Genomic DNA, 21420 nt, shown 5'->3' with positions numbered 1-21420 from the left:
TCTTTTTTTTTGTCCAAACTGAAATGTTAATCAAGAAGCAAAAAAGAGAAAGGGGGAGGGGGGGAATAAAGCAAAAGGAATAGAAAAGGGAATTAAAAGAGAGAGGAAAAAAGAGAAAAGAGAGAGAGAAAAGTTAAGAAGCTAAAGAACTTCCAATCATTGTCTTTCTGCTGTATATAAACATTATTTACTTCATCCAATTTGTTGCATAATTTCCAATATAGCTCCCAGCATAAGGCATGAATTATTTAAGATTACAAATATCTTGTATTCTGAGCTAAAATCAAAGCTCCGTCTATTAAATCAAATAATTTGATTTAATAGAAGTTGCGCTGCAGCCATTTTGGAACTGGGCACAGCAGCATCAAAAGTCGCTTCTGAGCATGCTCCGCCCAGTTCTAAAATGGCCGCCGCACCAGAATAAACTGGGGGGAAACAAAAAAAATCGTTTTTTCGGCTGGGAACAGCTGGAAAAATGGGGGTTTCCCGGGGAATACGGGAGACTTGGCAGCTATGAGCCTACCCCGAGCCGTTGGGGGAAGGGGGGAGCTGTGCCGCTTTGCCGGTAGCAATCCCCCCTTCCCCCTTCATTTTGATAGCTTGGGGGAGGCTTGGGAGTCGCGGGCGGGCGGCACCACGAATATCTGCCATGGGTGGCTTGCTCCGCCCCCAGCTGCATAGTGTGCGCACCGCTCTGTGCACCTGAGCGGCTGTCCTGCGTCTGGGAGGGCACCCTCCGCACCCCGCCCCTCTTGGGAGTATGTCCGCCCTGGGCAACGCAGGCATATGCTCCGCCGCTGCCAGGGTGAAGGCATCCTCTTTTATTTGTCCCTCTGTCAGTTTCAGTCTGTTGGTTAGCTTTTCTAGTAAGGCTGTTTCCCATACGATTTGGTACCAGTGGACCATGGTCACTCCTGACAGGTCTCTGCTCCAGAATCTCACAAACCCCCTCAGCGCAATCAAAAAAGAATGGGAGCATGACTATGGCTACAAAACAAACCCTACCCAATGGACTAAAATCTAGTTTTTTCATGGCCATAGCCACAGCCCAGCAGAACCTCTGGCCAACTCAGCAAACGCTTAACTTTTGCACTTACTCTGGCAGGTCTGGGAATGGGCTGGTTCTCCTAGCCAGAGGCGAGTCTCCATATCACAGAGCAGCATCTCTTCTCTGACATTGTGGAAACCTGGAGAGCAAATCACTCGGCATTTCTGAGTTGTCGGAGCGTCATCGGAGACACTGCAGAAAATGCCACCGTTGGTGACATAAGGGGCATCGAAAGGCAGGCGGCACCGAGGACCTAGGAAGGACATCAGCAGCAGCAGTTACACACAAGTTGTCTCAAATCGAATTACGAAGCCGTTCAGCGAGAATTCAGACCAAATGCATACTTTGAGAGAAATGCAATCAGATTTCCTAAAAGGATTGACTATGCACAGGACAAATCCTACACTGCCTTATTAACAGGCGAAGGCCAAAAATTACACCATGCATTGTGATCCAAGCTTATGACAGATAGACTAGATGAACAAGAATGCTATTGTTTTTATAAATGTATTAATCACCTTCCACATGTAAATCTCAAGGTGATGTACAAGATAAAATAATAATGCCTTAAAAGAATTAAAAAACACAGAAAACAGCAATTATTTTTTATTTTTAAAAAGGACACTGATGATGATAAACATGCTTCACCCTATCTTCAGGGTGTTTTACAATTTAAAATTGTGTATGAGAGGGCAAAAGTCCTGTTAATTTTTACAGCAACTCTCAGTTCTTGCACATTCCTGCAGGCATAGCGTTTTTGAAATCTCTTCCATGTGAGAAGATAATCCCTTACAAACAAAAAAGGTAGCAGAGGAATGAGACAGCTCATCAGGAACATGTCTCCCTGGCATGCTAGCTTTCATCTTGCAAGGATCCGTGGGAGAGAATTCAGAAGCATGCTCTCTCCCACCTATCCTTTTGCAGGCTGCAGTGGTACGGTTTAGTCAGCCACCGTATAATTTTTCCATCCCATTTCCCTGCATCTGTAGATCAAGACTCCCTTAATTTCCTCTCCCGGCAAATGTGCACAGCGAGCAGGGATGTGGGTGGAGGTATGTGAACTAAGATACGTGGCGTTAAAATCCCTGACATGTACAGCAAGAAAAAAAATGCTGGATGCCCCCAACTATGCTAGATGCAAAGAGCAAAATGACCATCGGGGGTATCTCCGTCATATGGAACTGATTAGTTTAATGGAAACCTCATTGGACGCAATGGGCATTCCAAGTTACTACTCCTCTATCTTAAGATGCCTCTTGTGATAAAGAGGATGGATTTATTGTTCTTTCCCACCCCAGCTGTCTCATCTGCTGACAGCCTGTGTTCCCACCCTCAAGTTACGCTCAAAATTGCAGATCATGGAAATAAAACCTTGGTCAAAACGGGCAAATGAATAGGATTTGGAAATTTGGCTTCTTGGTGTTGGAATAACGAACCTTCAGATTAATTACAGGAGAACCCATAAACTTGTTTCCAAAACCCAACAGATTTACAGACCCTCCAAGTGTCCCAATTTCCTAGGAACAGTCCAGGATTTACAGAAGCCATCCCAGTTTCTGATTTGATCGTGGAATGTTTCGCTTTTCCTTAGGATTTTCCTATTTTCATCAGAGAAATGTTGGAGGGTCTGGAGTTATGTGACCCCTGAGCCAAGGACATAACCTGGGTTTATGTTTTTATATTTTATATACTCCTTTGGGAAAGGAGTACGACAAGGCTGTATATTTTCTCCCTGCTTATTTAACTTATATGCAGAATTCATCATGAGAAAGGCTGGACTAGATGAATCCCAAGCCGGAATTAAGATTGCCGGAAGAAATATCAACAACCTCAGATATGCTGATAACACAACCTTGATGGCAGAAAGTGAGAAGGAATTAAAGAACCTTTTAATGAGGGTGAAAGAGGAGAGCGCAAAATATGGTCTGAAGCTCAACATCAAAAAAACCAAGATCATGGCCACTGGTCCCATCACCTCCTGGCAAATAGAAGGGGAAGAAATGGAGGCAGTGAGAGATTTTACTTTCTTGGGTTCCATGATCACTGCAGATGGTGACAGTGGTCACAAAATTAAAAGACGCCTGCTTCTTGGGAGAAAAGCAATGACAAACCTAGGCAGCATCTTAAAAAGCAGAGACATCACCTTGCCGACAAAGGTCTGTATAGTTAAAGCTATGGTTTTCCCAGTAGTGATGTATGGAAGTGAGAGCTGGACCATAAAGAAGGCTGATCGCCGAAGAATTGATGCTGTTGAATTATGGTGCTGGAGGAGACTCTTGAGAGTCCCATGGACTGCAAGAAGATCAAACTTATCCATTCTGAAGGAAATCAGCCCCGAGTGCTCACTGGAAGGACAGATCGTGAAGCTGAGGCTCCAATACTTTGGCCACCTCATGAGAAGAGAAGGCCCCCTGGAAAAGACCCTGATGTTGGGAAAGATGGAGGGCACAAGGAGAAGGGGACGACAGAGGACGAGATGGTTGGACAGTGTTCTCGAAGCTACCAGCATGAGTCTGACCAAACTGCGGGAGGCAGTGGAAGACAGGAGTGCCTGGTGTGCTCTGGTCCATTGGGTCACGAAGAGTCGGAAACGACTAAACGTCTAAACAACAACAACAATGTTTTTATATTATGTTGGAAGGCACCCAGAGTGGCTGGGGCAACCCAGCCAGATGGGCGGGATACAAAATAATAATAATAATAATAATAATAATAATAATAATAATAATAATAATAATAATGGAATAGGGTATCCCTATTTTCATTGGGAAAATGTTGGCGGGTATGGATTTAAGTACCTTCATAAGTCTGTACTGCAATCAGATTTTATAGGGCTTACAAAGGGGTCTATGTCGTCTGTTGAGGATAATATGCAAGTTAAAATAATTGCTTGGAAGGTTATATTGGAATTCATTTAATCCAAGGATGGAGTTTGTGCCATGCATAGAATGGGAAAATAGCATAGCAAGGAGAAGGTTAGGTTGGGCTCTTCTCACCGAGGGGAGGGATTTGGAGGGTAAGAGAACATTTTGACCACATCAACCTTCACCTGTAGTCTGAAGTAGTACAGTCCAGGAAAAAGCTTTATCATTTGGTTCTGCTATACATATATATATGAATTGGCCCTGAGAGCCACCAACTGGCATGTCCCTATTGGATCCAGGGAAGGGTCACCTGACAGCCTTCTAGCGAATAACAGCTTCCTGGGCCAGATGGTTTTTTGCTGGAGTTCCTCTGACTGTAGGCACAGATTCATCCAGCTGCTTCTAAGAGCAGATCTGGGACTAAAATGTAATCAAGCATCTATTCAACCACTTCCGCATCCCCACGGAGGTGGTGGTGTGGGCTGGCCCCGACTGAACTCTCGCGAGATGGGGAGTTCCCGCCTCCGTCAAACCTGGCCGACCAATAAGGTCGGCCGGGGGCGGGGCTTCCCTCCTTTTAAACAAGCCGGAGGCAGAAACTCAGCCTCTTTGCCCCCTTGCACCCAGCCCGAACGGATCACCCACCCACCCTCCCTTTAGGCTAGGCAGGCTAGGCCGACGCTGCTATGGGCTTCGGTTGGTTGCCTGGTTGGCCAGGGGCCTGGTAGGACTTTTCCCACTTGGGCTAGCCAAGATGGTTTTTTCGCCTACCTCATAGCAATTCGTCACAACTTTGGTGGCGGTTAGGCATTGGAAATTTACATAAAAGATGAAAGGGGGGCTGATTACATCATCATCTGCCCAGAATTTGGAGAAGTATTCCGTTAAAGGTTTCCGGGGGCAGTAGCTTTGTCCTGAGCCTGCGGAGGTCAGGGCCTTAAGGCACCCCCCAACGGTGGCCACAGGAGGGGTTCCGGTAGATGTACATCACTGGGCTCCTTACTGGTGGTTAATTTCTCCCAGATTCCAACACACGGGTTGGTGTCAGATATAGTCGGTTAGGTTCCAATGCCTAAGCCAATACCGCTCAACATCCATAACCAATAAAGTTGTGGCCTTATTCGCCCACTTAAAATCTATTCATTGTGTCAAAGGAAATCTGGAAAGTAGACCAAAGACTGTTTATGTATGCCACAGCAGGTGGAAAACAACGGAAGTACCTACAATTGCGGAATGGCGAGTGAAGATGCTGGAATATTTGGAATTGGCGAACCTGACTTGCAGAATCCGTGACCAGGAAGACACGAAATTCAAAGAAGAATGGAGTAAATTTTTGGAGTATGCTAAGGAGAATTATAAAGACTCTGGCGGGCATAAACTAGATCTTACAAAGTTGTTGTAATATAGATATAACTCTGTGATAGAGCTAGTGATAAAACTCTAAAATGCGTGAATACAATTAACTATACCACCTACCGAAGGGGGGAGGGAAGTCCAAGCTCAAAAGAGCTCGACAATGTACAAAGATAAAACTAATATGTTGTTGTAAAAATCTGTCTCTATACCGGTCCTCGGTATATATATTTTCATTGTGTCTTGTGTCTTATTTCACGGGGAATGAGGGGCATTGCCACACAACATTTGTAACTTTCTGAGGCCTCAGGGGATGTGACATCATTACACCCCCTCCTCCACTAAACAACCCCGTGAAGACATTCCAGTGTGATCTTCCCAAGGCTACCCCCCCCCCCAGAAAGCTATTTCCAACGCAGGTCTCCCTATTTCATGTCCAGCACCGCTTAACTAGCTTTTCAGTCACAAAACAGCACACAGAGGAGTCTCATTGTCAATATGTTCTCCGGAATCCCAAGCATAAGAACTCGTAGAACTATCTATCCATCCATCCTACCAATCCAGATCTGGATATATTATTAAATTTTCAGAGTTCCCACATGAACCCACAAAAGGCAAGCCAGCATTTCCCAGTGTGCCGATTGGCCACAACTGCTCTAAAGTAAGCACAGAGCTGCCCAGACTTCCAAGTTCACTCACGTTCGCATGGAAGCTTCTTTCCATTGATTCGTGTTCCAGGAGCCTCCACCCCATTCTCAAAGACACACCAGCAGCTTTCCTGGTCCTCGGTCCATTGCACGGGTGAGAACGCCCCACTGCTGCTTTCACAATGAGGGATGTAACCTCGACCCATTTCTCGCAAGAGAGCCTTGGACTCCAGCATATTGCAGTAACTGGGGCCTTTTGAAGAGGAAGAGAGAGAGAGAGATGGTGAAAAAGAGCCCTCTAAGGCTTTTTTTTAAAATAATAATAATAATAATGTATCTTTATTGTTTAAAAATTGTAAAACAAACACATTACATACAAACACATATTATACAGTTACAAGTAGGTAGCCGTGTTGGTCTGAGTCGAAGCAAAATAGAAAAAAATTCCTTCAGTAGCACCTTAAAGACCAACTAAGTTTTTATTTTGGTATGAGCTTTTGTGTGCAGGCACACTTCTTCAGATACACTTGAAACAGAAGTGTCAGACCCTTATATATATACAGAGGGTGGTGGGGTGGGTGGGAATGGGTGATGGGCTGATGGGAGTGGTGAACCTGTAGATGGCTGTTAATGACTGCTGATGAATGCAATTAGTCCTGGGGGGGGGAGCAAGGGCTGAGGCGCTAAAGAAAGATTGATCATGCGTAATGAGATAAGAATCCGATGTCTTTATTCATCCCAGGTGGCTCTGTGGTTTTAAGCTTGGTAATGAGTTCCAATTCAGCAACTTCTCTTTCAAGCATATATTGTACATTACAATGACAAATCACAATTAACAAACATAAAAAGCCAATTGTTCTATAACTTTCAAACTTATAATCTATTAACCAAATTTTTAAAAATGACTTCCAATTAAACTTGCTGTGTTTTGTCTATTATTAAGATGTTTTCGCACAGTTTATATATATGTTACGTATTTTCCTCACTTATTCATGTATTTAGACATTTACATTTATGTTGTTGTTTCTCAAATATTCTTTAAATGCTCCCCAAAGAGCCCTCTAAGGCTAAATGCGTGGCTATGGATAAAGATGAGTTGTGCATCTGAGCTGGGGGGGGGGGAGAGACCACTAACAGTGACTCCCCCCAAGAGCTCAGTGATTCGGCAAGGTTATAAGGGATTAGGTCAGGCATAGGCAAACTCTGGCCCTCCAGATGTTTGGGACTACAATTCCCATCATCCCTAGCTGACAAGACCAGTGGTCAGGGATGATGGGAATTGTAGTCTCAAACATCTGGAGGGCCAGAGTTTGCCTATGCCCGGATTAGGTGGTCCTTGACAGACAGTGTACCTTAATATTATCATTATCGTTAATTAAATATGTATACCACACTCTACCTGCAAGTCTCAGAACAGTTCACAAGATAAAAATGCATCCGTTTAATGGGAATAACATACAGAAAAGCATTATATTAGGCAGATTTGCTGGTAAAAAACATGTATACAGTGCTGTTTTTCTAGTAAAAGAGGTGGTGGAACTCCCCATGAACACCTCCCTCGTTCTCTTAGAATGGCCATTGGCACCCACCTGAGAGCTGCTGGAACTGAGTTCCGGAGAGTTCCGGTTGAAAAAAAAAAGCCCTGCATGAGTTAAACCACAGAGCCTCTTGGGCTTGCCGATCAGAAGGTTGGCAGGTTCAAATCCCCGTGACGGGGTGAGTTCCCATTGTTCGGTCCCTGCTCCTGCCAACCTAGCAGTTGGAAAGCACCTCAAAGTCCAAGTAGATAAATAGGTACCGCTCTGGCGGGAAGGTAAACGGTGTTTCCGTGTGCTGCTCTGGTTCGCCAGAAGCGGCTTAGTCATGCTGGCCACATGACCCGGAAGCTGTACACCGGCTCCCTTGGCCAGTAAAGGGAGATGAGCGCCACAATCCCAGAGTCGTCCGTGACTGGCCCTAACGGTCAGGGGTCCCTTTACCTTTACCTTTAACCCTAACACACCGACAAGAAAAGTGCACTGAGATGCTGAAGAATTTTCACAAATAAACTGAAATTGACAGGTACGTCCATCCCCAGAGCAGAAGGAAAGGTAAGGAAGGTGCTTACAGTGAGCTCTGCCATTTGCATCAATGTCACTCTGCTGAAAGGCTTCGCCGGAGGTTGGATCCACACACCAAGCCCTGGTTTCTGACTTCTGTAGCACAGCATAGGCACCAGTCTAGGAGAAAGCAGCTGCGTTATAGTTGCAGAATGAGAAGCCTTCTGTAAGGCTGCTATTTACCTAAGAACTGTTATCTGAGAAATGATGGGTTGCGTCCAACAAAGTTATCCCTTTCACTTATGCTCCCTCTTTTCCACCTCAGATGGGCAGCTTGTCATGGAATTCTACTCAATATTGATCCAGAGCAGATTCCAATGTATAGTTAGCAGAGTAAAAACTGAAACACGTTGCAGGATTCCCCCAAAAATAGACCAGAGGCAATCAATATTTCATCCAGCAGAGATTTACTGCTACTGAAGGCGAATGAGCATAACGGTCACAAATCCAATAAATTCAGGATTGGCACGGTCCAATAAGAAATCCAGTTGCAGCAGACTTAACTTAAACTTACAGTGGTACCTCTGTTTATGAACACAATTGGTTCCGGAAGTCTGTTCATAAACTGAAGTGAACTTTCCCATTGAAAGTAATGGAAAGTGGATTAATCTGTTCCAGACGGTCCACGGAGTACTTAAACTGAAGCATTCATAAACTGAAGCGAACTTTCCCATTGAAAGTAATGGAAAGTGGATTAATCCGTTCCAGACGGGTCCGTGGAGTACTCAACCTGAAGCGTACTTAACCCGAAGCATGGGTGTAATTGGTTCTGGAGGTCTGTTCATAAACTGAAGCGTTCATAAACTGAAGCGAACTTTCCCATTGAAAGTAATGGAAAGTGAATTAATCCGTTCCAGATCGGTCTGCGGCGTTCATAAACCGAAAATTCGTAAACTGAGGTGTTCATAAACCGAGGTTCCACTGTACAATAACTTATTATAAGTCTAAAACCTTAACGCTATCTATCTACAGAACACCACACCAGAAGGAAAAGAGATAGAAAGAGAAAGTGAAACCCAAGCTCTTTCTGGCATGACCTTGACAGAAAAGAAAAGAGAACCAGTTTAAGCCAGCTGTACTCAGCTTCTCTGAAGGAATAACCCAAACATCATGAACCTTCTGCTTGTTTCTTTCACACAGTGAAGCTTCCGGAACCTTCTTGAATTATCCAGAAGAGGAAAGATCTCTACACATCAGATCAATACTTTCTGCACTAAGAAATGCAAACTGACACAGCTTGCCACAGGAAGGAAGGAAGGAAGGAAGGAAGGAAGGAAGGAAGGAAGGAAGGAAGGAAGGAAGGAAGGAAGGAAGGAAGGAAGGAAGGAAGGAGCCTTCTAAATAGTTCATTGAATGGGTGGCTTATCCCTGACTTCACTATTTGCTAAGGGGGAGGTGAATTGTGAGGGACACTTTGTTCCATCCCACAAACCATTGGGACTGAATTTATTTCATCCCTACCCAGAAACGTAATGTGCATTTTCTGAAATTCAGATTGTAAATGTGCACAGTTCAGATTGCAGTCTGATAATATCTATAATCCAAAGTAATAATCCAAAAAGGTTTCAGCACTACTGGACTTGCCTCTGCACAGGAGGGAGCAAACAGGTCTGCTGAAGTAACGTTAAAAGTCAATCCAGTCCGTCTCCAGCCAGAGAGTAAGGCATTCGCTTGGGAGCGTTGACATGGCGTCTGACCTGCATTAAAGTAATAGCATTCCTCAGTCATGAAAGTTCCAGTCAGAATACCACCTTGCATAGTCAGTCGCTTGTTCCCGCATGAGATGGGGTGATGGCTGCAGGGACTGAAAACTAAGGATGCAATCCAGCCAAGTGTATTACCACAGCAAGTAGTTGCAAATTCAGACACAGGGAAATATACTCCTTGAATCTGCACTGAAACTGACTCTCAGAACAAAGTAGTAGTTACGAAATACATCTCATGTACTTTGTACATTTCATGGCTACCAATGGAATTTCTAAGGCATGGCATTGGTCCATTTATGTGGGTCGTCTTATACATGGATAGGAGTGGGCCAATGGGCAGCGTGTGAATGGTTGCTGCGGCAAGGGCTGCTGGTGACTGGCTGCCGCAATTGGTCGTGGTAGTTACGGCAGCGGCGAGGCGTGTGTGCAACCAGGTGCAGTGACACCCCCCCCCCAAAAAAAAGCTCAACAACTTTGGGCAATTTCCTCCCCATAAAATTTTATTGTGGTAAAAAAAAATAGGGGTCGGCTCGTACATGGGGGCGTGTTATACACTGAAAAATACGGTACAGATTCCTGCCTTGCAGTGGGTTGGCCTAGATGACCCTTAGGATCCCTGCAATTCTATGATTCTATGACAAGGACAAAGCTCTGAGAGAGGAATACGACTTACACTGGGGCAGCTGTGTTGAGCGCGTCACCAGGGAATTTGATATATATCGTCCTCTCTCATCCACACACCAGCAATGACCTAAGATGCAACAAAACATATATCTAATATCTGTGATAGTCAGATTCCCTGGCGCACTCAATTGCAGTGGATGGAACTGGACAACAGGTTCGAAATAATGGAATAAATTGCACTGAACTAGCCCTCGGCATCGTCTCAATTGATTGCTATGCCCACAAGCATCCTTTCCTAACTTGTGTATTTATAGATGAACTGATATTACAAAGGCACGGCTTGTCTCCATTTCTCTCAATCCTGCAAACGATGTGCTGCTTCCCCAATATTTGCAAAGAAATGCAATGCTGGTTTTGCACTCTCCACTTCCCCAAGCGTCCCAGGGGGCAACCTTTTACAGGTTCCATTCTCTTGTAGTGAAAGTTATCAGCAAGAAGACCTGGTCTTTAGAAGCAGAAACAGGGAATCTTTTTTCCCCCAGCTTGAGGGCCACATTGCTTTGTAAGCAACTTCTGGGGGCCTCATGTTGGTGGTAAGGTAAAGGTAAAAAGGTAAAGGACCCCTGGATGATTAAGTCCAGTCAAAGGTGACTATGGGGTGCAATGCTCATCTTGATTTTCAGGCCGAGGGAGCCAGAGTTTGTTCACAGGCAGCTTTCCGGGTCATGTGGCCAGCAGGACTAAACTGCTGGCACAATAGGACACCATGACAAGTGCCAGAGCGCATGGAGACACCATTTACCTTCCCGCCACAGCGGATGGAAACACCATTTACCTTCCCACCACAGCGGTACCTATTTATCTACTTGCGCTGGTGTGTTTTCAAACTGCTAGGTTGTCAGGAGCTGGGACAGAGCAACAGGAGCTCACCCTGTCATGCGGATTCAAACCGCCGACCTTCCGAATGGCAAGCCCAAGGGACTCAGTGGATTAGACCACAGCGCCACCCGCGACCCTTGGTGGAGCCAGAGGAAAAAGTGGGCCAGAGTCATGGAGGCAACCCTTACAAGTGTACAATAGCTGATATACCAACCACAGAAAAGTTAGCCAGGGTGGGGAACAGAGGGCCAAATGCAACCCTCTCCAGGCTCCTGTGTCCAGGTCTTAATTCTCCCCCATCATATCACACCCCTCGCCAGTCCTGTCCAACCCCCTCCTCAAACTGTTCTTCAACAGCATCTTTTGGGGGGGTCAATAAATGAAGGGGGACCACAGGCACCAACCATGGCATAGGACTCCTCAGCTGTCCTAAGTGTTGCCCACTGGGTTTTTGCGCCCTCTCTCTCACCTGAGCTGTCATAACACTGGACAGGTAGCCAGTTCCCCAGCCCATCGCACTGGGGGATGTAAGGCTGAAATCCCAAGCGCACGGCCTCTCCTGAGGAATTCTGGGATGCGTAGGAACTCCTCCAATAGAAACGCAAGGCTTCAAAGAAAAACAAGGAACAAAAGTGCACAATCTCAGCAGGTATATTTGGCATGGAGATGTAGACAAGCAAGCTGCTTTCCTGCAGATTCATAAATAGCTGTGGACCGGGGCGGAGCTAGGGGGCGTAGGGGGTGGGCCGCCCCGGGTTCCACTATGGGGGGTGACAGTCGGCGCCCCACCCAGCGACTCCCAAGGCGAGTCCCTCCAGCCTCCTGGTGAAAAGCCTGCTTGGCACGGCATGGCACGCTGCGCCAGTGGGCTATCTACCTGGAGACCGGACGCTCCGTTTAGGCTCCGTTTAGAAGTCACAGGGGGCAATCCCCCTCTACGTTGTACACATGCATCGTTTGCTGTCCCGGGTGTCACGACGGCTCGCTACGCCGCTGCTGTGGACAACTAATAAAGTATTTGTTGCATCTGTGGCATGGCTTCCCTCCAAGGTCAAATGAGACCTTTTCTGCAAGGTGACTTGCATGGTTCTTCTCCTCTTCATTTTATCCTCACAATACCCTTGTGAGGTAGGTTAGCTGGAGAGGCCATGACTGTCCAAGGTCACCCGGCAAGCTTAATGGCCGAGTGTGGATTTGAACCAAAGTCTCCCAGGTCTTAGGCTCAATGCTTTAACTGCTACCTCACACATTGTTAACAGTAATTTATTAATTGCCATCTACTACAACATCATCTCAAGGCAATGTACAATCAAAATGGCAAAAAACCCAGTTTTTTTTTTTAAAAAAAACCCAGGTACATTTGAAACAAAACTAAAACAAGACAAAATGGACACTGGTGGCAAAGACCAATTTATCTAGCTGAGAAAGCCCCAATAGCTGTTTCCCCTAGTTTTGGGAGAGGCTGTTCAGCGGAGCAGTGGCAAGGTGCTTAGGCCACCTTGTGCTCCTTGGAAAAAACAGTGGGATGAAAATGTCATACTGTAAGGGGATTGTTGCAGCTACTCTCGAGTAAAGATGCTCCAGTCCGCACTGTCTTTAAGAGTTTTATTGTGCATACTATTTGCAGTGCAGAGATAACAGAAAACATGACCGCCTAGTCTGATTCAGAACCCGGCAATGGCTGCCACCTGCTTTTCAGCCAGCATAGAAGCCTGGGCCCCCTAAAACGCCGCCCCTTCGCCCTACGTGTGGGTGTGCCTCAATTTGGGCGCCGGAAGGAGAGGTCTCCCCTCTTGCTGGCTGGGGCAGCGCCTGGGCTCCGACGTCTCGCTGAGCCCTTCATCCACTGACCCTCGACCAGAGCAGTGCCAGAGCTCTGACACATCTCTTAGCCCTTCCTGCACGCTCTGTTCTCCATAGCGTTGCCAGGGCTCAGACACCTCACTGAGCCTCTCTCCAATCCGCTCCATTCCTCATTCCCCCCTCCTGACTTGCTGCTCATGCTGTCGCTGGGCGAAGTGCTGGTCAGGATTACGGGGGGAGGCTCCCTGTAGGGAGTCCCCCTGACACATACATACATACATACATACATACATACATACATACATACATACATACATAGATAGATACATAACAGCCCTCAACATCTGAAGAGTACCACATTGGCTGTCCTGGTCTTCATTAACTGGCAATGGCTCTCCAGGGTTTCAGAAAGAGGTCTTTCCCAGCCCTTCCCTGAGATGCCATGGAGTGCCATCTTTTGCATTATTCCTTCACCCCCTGGCAAATGGGAAACCAGAACCAGCTTCTCCAAGATCCCCCAAGGGCCAGAGTGGTTATCTAACTCTCCCGTAAGAGTCCACCTGGCCATCAAAGGTTGAGGTCCCCCCACCAAAAATAACACCTGTTTCACCAGATTGACAGAGACCATTCTCCCCACCCACCCACCCCCATTCCAAACATACTCGATTGCGCAGCCAGCCGAATGGCGTAATCGCTTCCTGTCAGCAACCCTTCTGAAATCATGATGCTCGCCGACGGAGAAATATTGCTCAGGAGCTCTTCGTCTGTCAGTGTGATGCCTTCCGCTACTAAAAAACTCTGCCCAAAAGGAAAGTGGGAGCTGTTGGAGTCCTTAATGATTTGCTCCACTTTGCTAACGAACTGCATGGCGTCTCGCTTGGTGGCTTCACACTCTGCGGGGCCTGTCAGAAAGGGAAAGTATTGTTACGGGTGTAAGAAGGCATTGGTTTCCTTTCCTCCCTGTATATGTTGCGCGCAACGTTGTCTCCCTTCCACTGCAGTTCGCTTTCCGCTGAAAATTACAATATTCACCTCGCTGTCCGCCGTGGTTGAATCATGCTGTTTAGGTGATTCATTGTGTAACTTACTTTGTCAGCATGTTATTCCACCTCATTCATTTCAGCGCAATGGAAATACAATGCAAATTGTGGGAGGCAGCGAAGGGAAGAGCTCCAGGGGGGGGGGCTGAGAGAAGAAAGGGAAGCTCTCAGGTGAGAGCTAGGAGGGTCCATACCTTTGAGAGAGGACTTTCTCTATCTGTTTTTGCTTTTGTTCAGCCTATTTTGTTTTATATTGCACTGTATTGTGAAAAGACTTAATAAAATCTTATTTTAAAAAGATGGCTACTAGTCCTAGCTTTAAATCTAACCCTATGAGCTGCCCTCAGAACCTGTCAGCCGCCCTCTGAACCTGAGTGCTGGGGAAGGAGAGCTGGAGAAGGCAACTGCCATCAAGTGGGCCACCTACAAACATGTGGAAAGCAGGAGGCTATCTTCATCATGGGGAAAGTTATGGAAAGAGGATTTGAAGTTTACAGCCTGATGTTCATTGAAAGAAAATTATATGAAAATGATATACTGTTGGCCCTGTGGATCCGGCTACGTAGAGACTGTGTCACATGTTCTCTTGCCTTGCCCCCTATATAAAGACCTGAGGGATGAGACCATCACGCTGCTCCTATCTGCCATCCCGGGCCGCTCATGTGAAGCTAAATTGTTTTCACTCCTAGCCGACCGGAACAGCTCGATAACAGAGAAGGTTGCCAGATTTATCGAGAGAGCAAGGAGACTGAGAGCCGCTATTTGAATGACAACAGTGTAGTCACCTGGATCCCCCGCCTAGGATTTTATTCTTTTTATTTAGGCCAAGTTTCAAGGAATGAGATTATTAATTCACTTTTATTTATTATCCCCTGCTTATTTGGTTATTATTATCTTTCTCCTTGTCCTGACCATCCTCCTGAGGCTATATTCACAATCTTTCAATTTGGCTGGACTCTACACTTAACTGGCCCGGAACATTCTACCAGAGAGAAGGTTGCTGCCCATGGGACAGAGGGATATCGACTGAATGACAACCCAGCTTTTACCTTGGGTTTTAATAGGTTTAATAGGTTTTATTGGTAACCATATTTGTAATGTATTTTTGTTGGTGTTTGTTTGTCTTTTTGATGCTATGGCCCGTCGGCTATGCAAATAAAGTTTGATTTGATTTGATATACTGTTGGTATTTGACACCTAGTAAAATTGCGAAAATGTATAGAACTAGTTCAAATGTGTGTTAGAAATGTAAAAGGAAAGAGGGTACTTTTTACCATATATAGTGGCTATGTGGAGTGCTAAAAGCTTTCTGGGAAATGATATATAAAGAGTTGAAAAAAAGATACCGGTAACTTTTGTTAAAAAACCAGAGGCTTTTTTTGTTAGGTATTATAGGTGCGGAACTACCAAAATAAAATAAAATACTGTTTATGTATGCAACGACAGCAACAAGGATGCTTCTAGTCTAGAGATGGAAAGAAGAAGACGTACCAGCCAGAGAAGAGTGGCAGACCAAGGTGATAGAATATGCAGAAATGGCGAGACTGGCGGGAAAGATCAGAAACCAGGAAGACCAAGTGTTCTTAAAATATTGGAATAATTTTTTAACATATCTGAGAGACCCCTGTAAACAGTTGAAATCATTGGCAGGAATACAATGACACTTGTAAAGTAATATGAATTTTGGATACTATGATTATATAATGGATAAAAGGTAAAGGTAAAGGGACCCTTGACCATTAGGTCCAGTCGTGACCGACTCTGGGGTTGCGCGCTCATCTCGCATTATTGGCCGAGGGAGCCGGCGTATAGCTTCCAGGTCATGTGGCCAGCATGACAAAGCCGCTTCTGGCAAACCAGAGCAGCACATGGAAACGCCGTTTACCTTCCCGCTGTAGCGGTTCCTATTTATCTACTTGCATTTTGACGTGCTTTCGAACTGCTAGGTTGGCAGGAGCTGGGACCAAGCAACAGGAGCTCACCCCGTCACAGGGATTCGAGCCGCCGACCTTCTGATCAGCAAGCCCTAGGCTTAGTGGTTTAACCACAGCGCCACCTGGGTCCCACCTGGGTCTATAATGGATAGATTACAGTAAAAGATGCAGGAATAAAATTTAGAACTGGAACACATGGAGGGAAGGAAGGAGGTCTGAAGATTTGAAAGAACCTTTTTAAATGTTGATTATGTTATGTTTGTGTTCATATAACCTTCGTAAGTCGGAAAATTTGTAAGTCGAAAAGCGCCATTGGAAACGTGATTTCCCATAAGAATGCATTGAAAACGGAAAAATTCGTAAGACGAAGCAACCCTATCTAAAAATTCATAAGTCGAAAAATCCCTATCTAAAACTGCCGTGGTTTTTTCCCGGATGTCAAGACATTCGTAAGTGCGCGGCCATTACCCCCATTCGTAAGTATATATATATATATATATATAGAGAGAGAGAGAGAGAGAGAGAGAGAGAGAGAGAGAGAGAGAGACTTACGAATGGGGGTAATGGCCGTATAATAATAATAATAATAATAATAATAATAATAATAATAATAATAATAATTATATATATATATATATATATATATATATATATATATATATATATATATAATATTACGGTCCCAGACCAATTTTGCATACCATACTAAACGAGCATAAAACACAATAGAATTAAGTTTGGATTAACAATCAAATATAACAATAAACAATCCGAATATGGCAGCAATTGGAAATGTGTTTTAGGTCTTAGTCTCTAAAATATAATCTAGAGTTTGCATCTGAGTGTTAGTGTTATGTTAGGTCTTAGTGTTATGTTTGTTATGTAGAAATCCTCCTAGTTAAACTCCCAGTCAGGAGGAACGGAATAGCAATCAAAGTGAACTCATGGAACAAAAGGGAAAGGCATTTGGCCTCAGATTCTTACATTTCCTTCTGTTTCCACTGTCTGGATATATATCCTTAGCGTTCTCATGGAGATGAGAGACTGCCACAAACTTTATATTAATCTGGTACATAGCTCTGCAGACACAACTGTCACATATCCTGTGTCAGAGCACACCCCAGAGGACTAGGGAAGAGATTCCTAAGGAACGAGTATCCCTTGTTCACTCCTTGGTCCTTCCTCTTTAAAAACAATGTGAGGCTATATTCCCAGCCCTTATTATATGAAGGCACGTTTGAAAACCTGCGAGCAATTTCCAGCAGTTGCAGAGTCAGGCTCATGTATTTATTCCTTTGCAATGTCCACTACTCTGAGCCCTCCCAGCAACTTAGGTCACCCAAGGTCTTTCTCCGAGTCCAGGCACCCAGTTCATAAAATGCAATGCCGTCTTGATGAAAAGCATTCCGCTTCAGCAAAATCGCTGTTCATCGTATTACGGACTAGCAGCCTCATACTTGGTGCTGCTCAGGAATTCTAACAAACCTAAAAAATCAGCGCAGCTTTTAAAGGTTCCGTGCACCACCTCAATTCAAAGTGGCATCCGACCGAATCTAAATACAGATGGAAACCTGATCCTTGATCTCAGGAGCCATCACACTAATTTGGTTACTGTATCTTAAGAGGTGTCCAAATACATAGGAAACAAGAGACTCTCCAAAATACAGAGTACAGTGGGTACCTCGGTTTTCGAACGTAATCCATTCCGGAAGACCGTCCGAGTTCTGAAACGTTCGAAAACCGGAAACTCAATAGCCAACAACTAGGCCTCAGGATCTTGCGCTCAGCAGAAGCCACGTGGCATGTTCGACTTGCGAGGCGTGTTCAAAAACTGAAGCATTGACTTCTTGGTTTTACAGTTACAGGTAGGTAGCCGTGTTGGCCTGACATAGTCGAAACAAAATAAAAAAATTCCTTCCAGCAGTACCTTAGAGACCAACTAAGTTTGTCATTGGTATGAGCTTTCGTGTGCATGCACTGCACATGAAGAAGTGTGCATGCACACGAAAGCTCATACCAATGACGAACTTAGTTGGTCTCTAAGGTGCTGCTGGAAGGAATTTTTTTTTTGTTCTGGGTTTACAGCATTCAAATACTGAAACGTTCGTCAACAGAGACGTTTGAAAACCGAGGTACCACTGTAGATGTTTTGCCCAATCTTCACCAACCTGGTGTCCTCTGGCTTTTTGGAACTACAAGTCCCATCATGTCTGTCCTGGCTGAGCCTAATGGGACTTGCATTCTGAATCCTCAAGTTGGCCAAAGTTGGCATGAACATTTATAGCACAATTTAAGCACAAAGTCTAATGACTAGGATGAGTTACTTACAGTCCGGGATCTTGTTCACATCGGCTTCCTTTCCTTGCATTTGCCCCCTTTCATCAACGCACCAGCAATTGCGGAGGTCAAAGTGTCCTAGCAGGGTGCTGAAATCGCTGAAAGATCCTGGGTAATGAGTGAGGTGTCCCTGGAGGAGCTGCCAGAATGTGAACGGCTCCAGCAAGACATTCTGTGATGGACCTCCTGTGGTCTTGCCTTCCAGAACTTCTTGAGGAACTGCGTCAAAGGAAGGAAATTTGGCAAACTCTGGAAAGACTTTCTGGTGGCTGGCATTGTAAAGAATTTTAACAAAGTCTTCAAAGCTTTGCCGAGATCGATCTTTATAGTTGAGCAGGATGCCCGTCAAGTCACCAATAGGAAGAGCCCTGCCATTATTATTCTGGCTGATCCACCTTTGATACCACTCAAAAGTTTGTTCCGGGGGGCCATTGCATTGGACCTGCCTCCACCGACCATCGAGACCGCACTGTGGGATGTAGACGCTGGACAGCTTAGGCAGGGATGAAGGTTCCAGCAGAAGTTGCTGCACAGTTCTCAGGAAAGCCTGACCGCCTGCTAGTTGGCAATCACTTGGACCTACAGGAGGCAAAGGCAACATGGCCTGCTAAGCACGCGATAAAGAGTTGAAGGTAGCATTGCAACATTCAGTTGTGTCATTGGTCAGATTATTTCCAGAGGGTGGCAACACAAGAACAGGCCTTCTCTGTAATGGCTCCCCATTTGTGAAATGCTGTCCCCAGGGAGGTTTGCCAGATGCCTTCATTATATATTTTTAGCTGCCAGGCAAAAATGTCCCCCTTCAACCGGGCCTTTAGCTGATTCTACAGTCTTTTAAATGTGTTTATGGGAAGGGGGGGTACTGTTTTGCTGTTTTACTTAATTTGTTTTCATGTTTTTATATTGTATTTTATTCTGGGAACTGCCCTGAGATCTTATGAGGAAGGGTAGTATATAAATCTAACAAATAAAATAAGAGAATAAAAATTCATGAGGTAAAAAATATTTATCATTAAAAGGTATGCCTGATTAATTGGGGAGCAGACAAAAAAAAAGATGGTGAGTAGCAGATATTATGTTAAAAAGAGGATTGCTTCTTCTCTCACATGTGGCTCCTACTCTGCTCCTCATGTGTGTCATCAAACAAAACCTGTATTTCCCCCTACGGAACAATGGGCTCTATTTTTCTGCAAATCTAAGAGACTGTCTAATAAATTAATGCTCAACTAAGATATATTCAGTCATTTGACAGACACGATTTTATCCAACTGTGAATCTGTTTCACAGCAGAAGGGGTGGAGCTCAGCCAGAGGGACCTCAGCAATGGTAAGCTCAAGACCTGACTACTGCAATTTGCTCTGTGCGGGGCATCCCTTGGGCCTGGGTCCACAAGCACTCGACTGCTGCAAGAGGTGGGCTTTAAAAACTAGAAACACAAGAGTCTTTTAGCAAAAGAAAAATCAGAGCATGTACACATGTGGAAATACAAGATGGAGGACTTACACTGCAGGGGCTGTTCGGCAGTTGCACCTTTTCCAGGAATAGTCCTGCCTTCAGAATCAAAGCAGAAACAATTTCTTCCATGGCACTGAACTGGCAAGAATTTCCCCTCCTGGGTACATGAAGGAACAAACAGCTCAGAACCGGCCGGCTGGATTCTTTGCAAGCGTTGCAGGCCTTCCCTCTGCTTTTCGCATAGGGTGGGACACCTTGGGCGTGAGCCACGGACTCTGGATCCTGGGATCTCTTTGCCACGTGAGTCCACACACCAGCAAGCACCCACATAGCACTGCACTTCTTCGTAGTTCCCTGCTTCTGTGCAAACCGGGACAAACAAACTGTTGCCTTCCTCTGCGCAGTCTTTGGATCTCAGCGCGATCCTCGCGACGTCACCCAAATCTTCGGCGACGCTCTCGGGGACCGAAACCACATGTTGCAAAAACACGAAGAATTCTGGGGCTTCGAGGAGGGAAGCTAGAGTTCTGACAGCATTCTGGTTGTCCTGCAAATTAACAGTGCGGCCGAAACTGTCTACAAGAGGCTGGCTCAGATTGAACCTCTCCAGTGGGATTTCCTGAGAAAGTCGTCGAGCCAGCTCACTGAATCCACCGCTCACCCCTCTCTGCCGGAAATACTGGTCCAAATTAAATTTGCCATTAGGGCCAAGGGCTCCCGTGAAGTTGAACTGGACCACATTCTTCAAGAACTTCCCACCGAAAAGGTTTTCTTGGAACCGCTTGGGGTTGCTGGTGAAGCGGAGGGCGACGCGAGCAAGATCTCTCGAAGGAAACATCCCTCCGATAGCTTCACTGATGGTGGATTCTAGGGCGAGCAGCTGAGAATCGCTTGGTTTTTTCATGATGGAAGACAGCAGGCCAGAATCCACAAACAGCTCCTTGAATGATGGAGGACAAGATCTTGAGGACTCGGCTATCTGCTGCGGCCCTTGAGTGGAGGAGAATAAATGGTCCTGGCCAAAGCGTCCGATGGGGCCATAAAACAACCTGGAGAGAGCTCGCTGTCTCTCGGAGACACAGGTAAGTTCCTCACCTAGACAAAGGAAAAGATGCCACATATGTAATAGTTGTCCAAGCCAGATTACTGGGAAGTTTTTCAAAGGAAAAACATCATGGAAGGGGTGTTTCTAGGACCAAGGGCGAACTGTGAAGCACCCTTGTTATTTTTGCAATCATGTTTTATTGGGTTGTTCTTGTTTTTGTTTTTGTTGTGCACTTTATGTTTTTATATTGTGATTTTTTTTTTCTTGTGGGTATAGGACGGTATAAAAAATTAATAAATAACAATATATAATAATACGTAAATGTTGCTTTTTTGTATGCTATTATATTTGCTATTGTGTTGTTGTGCTGTGTGTTGCAAAATCGTTTTTACATTGCTCAGCTTCGAAATGCATTCCTGATTCTTTGTAGTAAGTTGCTTTGAGCATTTGTGTGGAAAAGCAGTATACAAATGAATTGGAAGAAGAAGAAGAAGAAGAAGAAGAAGAAGAAGAAGAAGAAGAAGAAGAAGAAGAAGAAGAAGAAGAAGAAGAAGAAGAAGAAGAAGAAGAAGAAGAAGAAGAAGAA

The 21420-nt window shown here is 45.1% G+C and overlaps 1 protein-coding gene across 1 annotated transcript in view; it reads right to left on the bottom strand.

The window, feature by feature from the left end:
* Positions 1-21420, bottom strand: part of TG (thyroglobulin) — a gene marked incomplete at its 5' end in the record, with an annotated part of 165695 nt that overhangs the window by 131376 nt on the left and 12899 nt on the right. Inside the window, 9 exons of the mRNA XM_088676417.1 lie at positions 1098-1301; positions 5965-6165; positions 8020-8131; positions 9596-9708; positions 10391-10468; positions 11690-11827; positions 13686-13925; positions 18326-18913; positions 19838-20884. Of these exons, the coding sequence (XP_088532543.1) occupies positions 1098-1301; positions 5965-6165; positions 8020-8131; positions 9596-9708; positions 10391-10468; positions 11690-11827; positions 13686-13925; positions 18326-18913; positions 19838-20884 (2721 nt within the window). The remainder of the gene's footprint in view (positions 1-1097; positions 1302-5964; positions 6166-8019; positions 8132-9595; positions 9709-10390; positions 10469-11689; positions 11828-13685; positions 13926-18325; positions 18914-19837; positions 20885-21420) is intronic.

Source organism: Zootoca vivipara, chromosome 8, assembly GCF_965207765.1.
Source record: "Zootoca vivipara chromosome 8, rZooViv2.hap1.1, whole genome shotgun sequence".
In the NCBI taxonomy this organism is placed as follows: domain Eukaryota; kingdom Metazoa; phylum Chordata; class Lepidosauria; order Squamata; family Lacertidae; genus Zootoca; species Zootoca vivipara.
Note: the sequence above shows the minus strand (reverse complement) of the source record. Positions and strands in the feature narration are given on the sequence as shown.